Below are 9103 nucleotides of genomic sequence, written 5' to 3'. Positions count from 1 at the left end.
CTCAGCTTTTCTTAAAATGTCCTTTCTACTCCTTTGGCAATAATCTAAATTTGAATTGAATCCAATCTGATCTCCTTCGAAATCACCCGAAAAGCTTTCAATGTCTGATTTCTAAACCAAAATCAAGCTGATGCCTTTCATTATTTACTGACTGTTGCAAGCCCCACAGTATGAACAAAAAATCTTCTTCTAAAACCGCAAGAAGTTTGAGGTAGAACTTGCGATACCCTTGGCTAAGTTGTTCTGTTACAACTAGAATACAGGCATTCACCCAACATTCTGGAAAATTGCCCAGGTATGTGCTGAACACAGTGAATAGAATGAATCCAACTCAGCCAATTACTGCCCCATCAGTCTACTCTTGATCGTCAGTAAAGTGATAGAACATGTCATCAATAGTGCAAACAAGTAGTACTTGCTCGGTGATAACCTGCTGACCGACACCTAGTTTGGATTCCACCAAGGCCATTTAGCTTCTGACCTCATTAATGTCTTGGCTCAGACCATGACAATAGAGCTGAATTCCAGAGGTGAAGTGAGAGTGACAGCCGTTGATATAAAGACCGCATTTGACTGGGTGTGACATCAAGGAGCCCTAGCAAAACTGGAATCAATGGGTATCAGGGAGCAAACTCTCCAATGGCTGGAGTCATACCTGACACATACTAAGATGGTTGTGTTTGTTGGAGGTCAGTCATCTCAGCTCCAGGACATCTCTGCAGGAGTTCCTCGTGGCAATGTCCTAAGCCCAGTCATCTTCACCTGCTTCATCAATGACTTTCTGTCCATCATAAGGTCAGAAGTAGGAATGATTGCACAACGTTCACCATTTGCAACCCCACAAATATGGAAGTCATCCATGTCGAAATGTAACAAAACCTGGACAATATCCAAGCTTGGGCTGAAAAGCAGAATCTTATATTCATGCCACACAAACGTCAGGCAATGACCTTCTCAAGTAAAAGATAGTCTAACCACTGCCCCTTATTATCACTGAATCCTCCACTATCAATATTATGGGGGTTGGAGAGGTTGTCATTGACCAGAAACTGAAGTGGAATCACTGTACAAAATACAATGGCAAGATCAGCGGCTAAGAATACTGTAGTGAGTAACATGCCATTTTTTTTTTCATTCACAGGATGAGGGTATTGGCAGCCAGGCCAGTATTTATTGCCAAAGAGGACAGTTATGAGTCAGCCACATTGCTGTGGGTCTGGAGTCACGTGTTGGCCAGACTAGCCAAGGATGGCAGTTCACATGTGAGCCAGATGAGATTTTCCTGATAATCAGCAATGGTTTCATGGTCATCATTAGACACTTAATTCCAGATTTTTTTATTGAATTCAAATTCCACTATCTGTTGTGGCAGGGTTTGAACCCCGTCCCCAGAACATTACGTGGGTCTCTGGATTAACAGTCCAATGAAAATATCACAGAGCCGTTGCCTCCCCTCCTTACTCCCCAAAGCCTGTTCACCATCTACAAGGTGCAAGTCAGGAGAGTGATGGAATAATTTAAAGCTTTGGTGAAGGTGAAGATCTGTAGCTTGGGTTGTGGGTGAGGTTGTTGATTTACTCACTGAGCTGGCTTGTTCTCATTCAGACGTTTCATCACTATGCTAGGTGACATCATCATCAGTGGAGCTTCTGATGAAGCGATGTTATTCTACTCCACTTGGAATTTATACTGTCTGGTCTGTTTAGGGTGAGGGTGAGTATTATCATTTCTGGTTTTGATCTATATGGGTTTGTGTATGGACTCCAATTCTACGTTTGTTGATTGCATTACGGGTGGAGAACCATGCCTGTAGGAATTCCCGTGCGTGTCTATGTTTGGCTTGGGCTATTATGGTTACCTTGTCCCAGTTGAACTGATGGCCTTCGTTGTCTGAGCTTACCGATATGAAAGAGTTTGTCGTGCTGTTTTGCTGCTAGTTGAGGTTCGTGTATTCTGATGGCTAGTTTCCTTCCTGTCTGTCCAATGTAATGTTTGTGGCAGTTGTTGCATGGTATTTTGTAAACCACGTTGGTTCTGCATGTTGTGGCAATGGGGTCTTTAATCCTTGTGTGTGTTTGTCGTAGAGTGGCAGTGGACTTGTGGGCCACCATGATTTCTAGTGGTCTTAGGAGTATTGTTGTCAGTTCTGATATGTTATTGATGTAGGGCAGTGTGGCCGGTGTGTTAGGGTGTACTGTGTCCTCCTGTTGTCTGTTACGCCCTAACACACCAGCCACACTGCCCTGCATCAAGAACATATCGAAACTGACCACAAGACTCCTACGACCACTAGGATCATGGTAGCCCACAAGCCCACAGCCTCTCTACGAAAAACACTAACAAGACCCCATTCCCACAATATGCAGAACCAACATGGTTTACAAAATACCATGCAACAACTGCCACAAACATTACATCGGACAGATAGGTAGGAAACTAGCCATCAGAATATACGAACATCAACTAGCAGCAAAACGGCATGATGAACTCTCCTTCATATCGGTACACTCAGACAATGAAGGCCATCAGTTTAACAGGGACAAGGTAACTATTATAGTAGCCCAAACCAAATGTAGACACGCATGGCTCTCCAGCCGTAATGCAATCAACAAACACATAGAATTGGACCCCATACAGATCAAAACCGGAAATGACAGTACTCTCCATAACGGACCGGACAGTATAAATTCCCAGCGGAGTAGAATAACATCACTTCGTCGGAGGCTCCACTGATGATGTCACCTTGCACGGTGACGAAACATCTGAATGAGAACAAGCCAGCTCGGTGAGCAAGTCAACTACCTCAAGTGATGGAATACTCCCCACTTGCCTGGATGAGTGCAGCTCCAACAACACTTGAAGCTTGACACTATCCATGACAAAACAGCCTGCTTGGTTGACACCACGGCCACAAGCATTCACTCCCTTCTCACCTGCTCAGTAGTAGCTGTTTGTAATAACCATAAGATGCACTGCAGAAATTACACAGCACCTTTGAAACCCATAACCAATTTTATCCAGTAGGGCAAGGGCAGTGGATACATGGGAACATCACCACCTGCACTTTCCCCTCCAAGTCACTCGCCATCCTGACTTGGAAATATATTGCTATTCCGTCAGTGTTACTGGATCAAATCCTGTAATTCCCTCCTTAAGGGCATTGTAGGTCTACCTACAGCACAAGGGCAGTGGTTGAAGAAGACAGCTCACCATGAACTTCTCGAGGGCAACTAAGCATGGCAATAAATGCTGGCCCAGCCAGCATTGCCTACATCTCATGAGTGAGTGAAGGAAAGAAGGTTTGTAATTGCCTGCTCTCTGACAATACTGGATTAGATCGTTGTTCCAGAAAGGACTATGTGATATTTTTTTTTCTTTTTTTTTGTAAAGCTTCGAAGTAAACAACAACCCATTTCACTAGTGTGAAATCCAAGCATTAGAAAAGTTATATAAATCACACACCTTTCATCACACTTGCAAAGAAGAAGGCTGAGAGATAGTATGGTAGAGGTCTTGAAGGTAACATTAAGAGTGGGTGTAAAAACAAAATGCATCTATATTTGGGGAAAATAAAGGCTTGGTGTCATAAACATAAACTAGTCAGGAAGAACCTTTCTGGTAAGACTGTAGAACTTGGCTGCCATAAGGATTGCTTGAGGCAAATAACATTTAAGAGGAAGCTCAATAAATGTATGAGACAGAAAAGTCTTAAGCCCGTATGCGTACAGGATGAGATGAATAAAACTGAGAAGAAGCTCACTTAGAACATAAACACCGGCATTGACTAGTTGGGCCAAATGACCTGTTTACTATGCTATGGAGTGGATGTAAATGTTTGCTTATCTATGAAACTAAGATTTGAGTTTCTGGGAAATCATTGGGTACCCCCTGAGTACTACAAAAGTATTGGGTTGTAGCTTAAAATTTTAATCTTGGTCTGAAGTTGGGCTGCAGAGGGACATATTGAAACAGGACAATGTGATGGACCTACTGCATAACAGTTGCATGTAACCCACTGTTCCTATATTTATCTAATTAAACCACATTTATAGCAAAGTATTCAAGTCCATCATTCGATTGCATATTAAAACTAAATGTGGGTTTGTATCCCTCTCTTCGTGAATAATAATGACAGTTTTAAAATTTTGTAACCTAATCTTCCTGAATCCCTGAGCTCAATCAGACAGTGAGTAATGAAAACAATTGGATCAACTGGGTCATGGCTTCCGTGTCTTACATGCAATATCCCTGGAGTGGAGTTTGAATGCAAACACTTCTGAGAGTGTAGTACAATCTTCTGAACTAAACTGATGTACAGTGAAATAACTAAATTATAACTAGGCATTGTAATATTTTTATTAACGATTAATTGCAAGGATACTTGGCCTCCCTCCTAAAAAAAAAAAAAATCTCCAAATTTCTCAAAGACGCAGTGCAGCAAACACCTTCATATGATGCTGTTGTCTCTGTCACCAGTTGAGAATATCCTGTGTCATTGTTGTGTTATATAAAAGGAAGTGGATGCAGAGTCCTTGACTCTAAAGCAGAGGGAGATACCTTCTTGGTAAGTAAGGGGATGAAAAGTTATTGAGAGTAGCTGGAATGTGGAGTAATCAGATTAACTGAACAATCTGAAGGAACGTTGGAGCTTGCTCAAGCTGCTGCTCCTACTTCTAACTTGTATGTTCATCTGAGGTATGCAGTTTCCATGTTTAAAGCTGCTCCTCCTGATGTTTAGATGTGCGGAGTAATGGTTTCTGGCAGTGAGGAATCCACACCTTCCATAATCTACCACTGTGTCTTGCGTGGGATGGAAAGACTTCTTCTCTCAGAGCAGCTTTCACGTTTGGATGGAGAGGCCTTGGTGAAGCTCAGTGTGGATAGATTGAACATGCACAGCCCTCATCGAGCCATGGCTGCCCTAGGACTGATGCTGACCTGCATGTATACAGGTACTGTGTTGATGTGTGGAGGTAACACAGGACCGTTCATCTCTACTTGCCTGATCAATAGTTGTGAATGAAGAAAGGCTTATTTTGAAGCTGTCAACATCTTGAAGAAGCAATGTATTTTGTTTATTTGTGAGGAGAAAGGCAATTTCTATTCTTGATGTATACTTGGATGCACTGAGGTTGTGGTTATAGTAATGGTTAAGAGATTGTCAAATTAAATCCTAGAATCCAAAACATCTAGAATTGTTCTATTTGGCAAAGAAGGTTGACGGAGATCTAAACGACGTTGAAAATAATGATGGATTTTGATGGAGTGGATATCAATGCTCCTCTCTGACAAGATACCCTTGATCAGAAGATGTTGATTTAAGATAATTGGCAAAAAAAATCCAGGAGAAAGAGGGAGGAAAATTTGCAGTTACTCTGATCTGGAGCACTGCTGGAAAAAGTGGTGAAAACAGATTCAGTAGTGACTTTCATAAGGGAATTGGATAAATACTTGAATGTGTTTTTTTTTTAATCTTGCACTGCTAGAGGAACTAAGTCCAGTGGGGCTCCTCTTCAGAATATGCACAATGTACTGATTAGCCACCTCTATATTTTAGAATATTGTAGAATATTTTATGGCCAGAATGTTGTATAGATCGATCTGAAAAGGGAACACACACCCACCCCCCCCACCTCCCAAGCGTTGTAAGCATGAGACTCCAGTCCCATAATCTGTTGCTGACTCATTGTACTCCTAGAATTCATTAAAACAATGGAGTATCTCCTTGTGCAGGGCAACAGTGGCACTGCATCGTGACACTCACTCTGGCTCTCAGCTCACCGGAAACCTCATCCCCCACCTTGTGCTCTGGTTGCAGCCTACTTTGCTCTTTACTAGTGCTAAGCACCCTGTCCCACTTGAGTCTGTAAAAACAACTGAAACATTTGAAACTAGAGAGGTATTTGAAAAATAACAAGTTTTATTGGTTCTCCAGTTTGTCTAATTCAAAGCTATTTTGACAATATAATGCCTAGCCTAATCTTTGATGCAGGCATCTACCTGTGGCATCACTAACAATATTACAAGTATTGTGACTAAGTAGGTGATGGCAGCAAGTACAATCTTAAAAAAAAAAAAAAGTCACTCAATGGAAGGTTCAGAAACTAAGGATGGGTAATCAGCAGCCTGGTTCGCTTAGCTCGGAAGTAAATAAAACAATTGTTTTGATCGTTTTCTTTCTTAAATAAACAAAATAAAATTCCATATATAGAGTGAGTCAGCGGTGCAAGTTTCCTTTTTTTTAAAGAAAAAGACATGTATGTAATTTCAGTCTCTCAACTGTTTGTGTTGTGAACAGGCAAAGAAAAGAACAGCCCGAGTCAGAGTTCAGAAACCGATAGCACAGTGCCAGACAACGAGTCCGTTATTGTGGCAATGGAGCGGGTTTCCGTCCTCTTTGACAGGTGAGATTTTTGTTCCTGGCGGTTTGATGAGAAATTTAACTGTTGAAGTATCCAGCCACATACCAAGTCTGCCATACCCTCTGCTTTCAAGTTGCTGCACTCTTAAAAATTAAGCTTTTAGTCGGTAACCCTTGATACTTAATCAAAGGTTGTGTTCCCTGTCCTTTAGAGGTCTCTTACGATCTGATTGTGGCTGAGACTTGTTGAATATTGGGAAGTTTGAACTTATTGTATTTTGTGTCCACCTTGAGCTCTTTTCCATAGTCAACTGTTCCTTCCATTCCTGACCACCATCTGACTGTTCACAGCTTTGGCACTTGACACTGAGCTTCCCTCTCTCTAATGTGTCCATTGACAAAAGACATAGACACGACACAAGTAATCATTTGTTTTGTTCAGTGAATTGTTGTGATTTGGAATGTATGTCTGAAGAAATGCAGAAAGAAGATTCATTAGTAACATTCAAAAGGGAATTGGGTGAAGACATGAAGGGAAATATTTACAGGTCCGTGGGGAAAAGAGCATGGTGTTGGGATTGATTTGGTAGCTTAAAAAGCCAGATCTTGTAGGCTGCCAAATGACAGCCTTCTCTGTTGCATCATCTAAGAATCTCTAAGCCCACCTATTTCTGCCTTCGTTTTTCTCTAGACTCTACTACTCCCGCCCAGTCTTGCAGCTTCATTAAACTTACCTGCTGCTTGTATCCTAAGTTGCAGCAAGTCCTGTTCACTCATCACCCACACCTCAATTTTAAAATTTCCTCCATAGTTTCAAATCTTCCCATAACCCCGTCGCTGCAAACCCTTGGCTTTACCACCTCTGTACTCTCAATTTCTTTTGCGATGTGCAGCCAATTCACTTAACTATGTGAACCCTTCAAATTTTTTGACGTGGCCTGTATGTCTGGGAACAGAAATGTGCTGATTTGTATGTGGCATGCATAGAAATTCCTGGCTTGCTACGAGTTTGCACAGCTCAGAGAGAGCACTGTCTGTAACTCTGAAAAATCCCTGCCAATTTCCAGTTCCAGTATATTTTGTATTCTGACTTTTCTTTTAATTGCCACTCCAGTAGTGGCTGCATTTTCAATTTTCTAGGCATAAAATTTTGGAATGCCTGTCTCATTTCAAGTTAAAGTTGGTGATTGTTTAAAGACAAAAACCTGTGATTTATAACTGTTCCTGTGAATTGACCATCAGGTTGCGAGACTGTACGGTGCCCTCGGTCTAATCCGTGCGCTCTAATTGAATCCCTTCAAAAGACTTTTGGGACTTTTTGGACTTAACCCATTGCAGGATACAGTGAGGTTTGAGTACACCAGCTGAGTAAACATACCATTCCATGTACAATTGCTGAGTGTCTGCAATGCAGACCTAGCTGTTGAACAGTGGACAACACAGAAGGGTTTGCTGGATTGAATAATGCATTCATCAAAGGAAAATAATAGAGGCTTTCTGTCAGGAGCTGAAATCCTTTCACAGTAAGAATTGTGGCCCACCCAGTACCAAAATCAGTGAATATGAAAAGCATAATGAAGAAGTAATGGAGACATTTTCAGTGAACTTGCTGCCTACAATTAACTTAAGAAATCAACACAAGTAACTTTATGTTGGTAGAAACAAAATACTATTCAGATGGCTATTCTGAATTTATAGGAATAAAAATATAAAGCAAGTGAGTATTCACATGCTTTGGTTCAAGAGGTGCTGTTTCTGAATTCAGCTAAGCATAACTGAATGGTACTAACAGTCTTGTACGTATTGAATGATTTTGCACCTTTGCAACTGCGCTGTGCGTCATTGATCACTGATCAAACAGGTGCAAACTGCTGGGATGGCTGCACAAAACTGCAGCACAGTAGTTAGCACTGCTGCCTCACAGCACTAGGGTTCAATTCCAGCCTTGGGTGACTGTATGGAGCTTGCACGTTCTCCCCATGTCTGTGTGGGTTTCTGCCAAATGTTCCAGTTTCCTCCCACAGTCCAAAGATGTGCAGGTTGGGTGGATTGGCCAAGCAAAGATTGTCCGTAGTGTCCAGGAATGTATAGGCTAGGTCGATTAGCCGTGGGAAATGTGATGTTATGGGGACACGGTAGGGGCCTCAGTCTGTGTGGGATGCTCTTTGGAGGGTCAGTGCAGACTCAGTGAGCTAAATGGCCTCTTTCCGCACTGTAGGGATTCTACGATGCCTGCTGTGGCCTAACCAAAGTTCTGGATAGCTCCAACATGACCACTCTGCTTGTATAATCTATGCCGACTGATAAAGGCAAGGGTTATGTGTGCCTTCCCAAATACCCTGTTAAGCTGTCCTGCCACCTTCGGGTATCTGTGGAGAAGCACCCCAAGATCCTTTTGTTCCTCTAAGCTTACTAGTATCTTGCTATCCTGGGGAATCTTCGCTTTAATCTTTGATTATTGTTGCGTAGCTGGGATAGTAGTGGTCATTAGCACAACGTGTTTTAATATTGCTGGACAGTAGGGTATCAAGTGACTATAGGTCTAGGTTTGGGTGTTGTGGAGAATATCTGTTAACACTCAGTGCTGTCTCAGAGCCAGTGAACTGGGCATGTGGATGAGGGTCTGGCATGTGTCCAGCATCCTTGAACTGCAGAGCAATGTGAATCAAAGTAATGCATTGTTAACACAGTGTGGAGCTGGAGGAACACAGCAGGCCAGGCAGCATCAGAGAAGCAGGAAAG

General features: G+C 42.1%; 1 protein-coding gene across 1 annotated transcript in view; it reads left to right on the top strand.

Annotated features, from left to right (window-relative positions):
- Nucleotides 1–1185: 1185 nt before the first annotated feature.
- LOC125481284 (huntingtin-like) overlaps nt 1186–9103 on the top strand; it is a gene marked incomplete at its 3' end in the record, with an annotated part of 23811 nt that continues 15893 nt past the window's right edge. Inside the window, exons 1-3 of the mRNA XM_048592638.1 lie at nt 1186–1262; nt 4739–4952; nt 6299–6404. Of these exons, the coding sequence (XP_048448595.1) occupies nt 4739–4952; nt 6299–6404 (320 nt within the window). The remainder of the gene's footprint in view (nt 1263–4738; nt 4953–6298; nt 6405–9103) is intronic.

The sequence above is a fragment of the Rhincodon typus genome, unplaced genomic scaffold (genome assembly GCF_021869965.1).
Source record: "Rhincodon typus isolate 14 unplaced genomic scaffold, sRhiTyp1.1 hic_rhity00001597, whole genome shotgun sequence".
NCBI classification, from domain to species: Eukaryota; Metazoa; Chordata; class Chondrichthyes; order Orectolobiformes; family Rhincodontidae; genus Rhincodon; species Rhincodon typus.
Note: the sequence above shows the minus strand (reverse complement) of the source record. Positions and strands in the feature narration are given on the sequence as shown.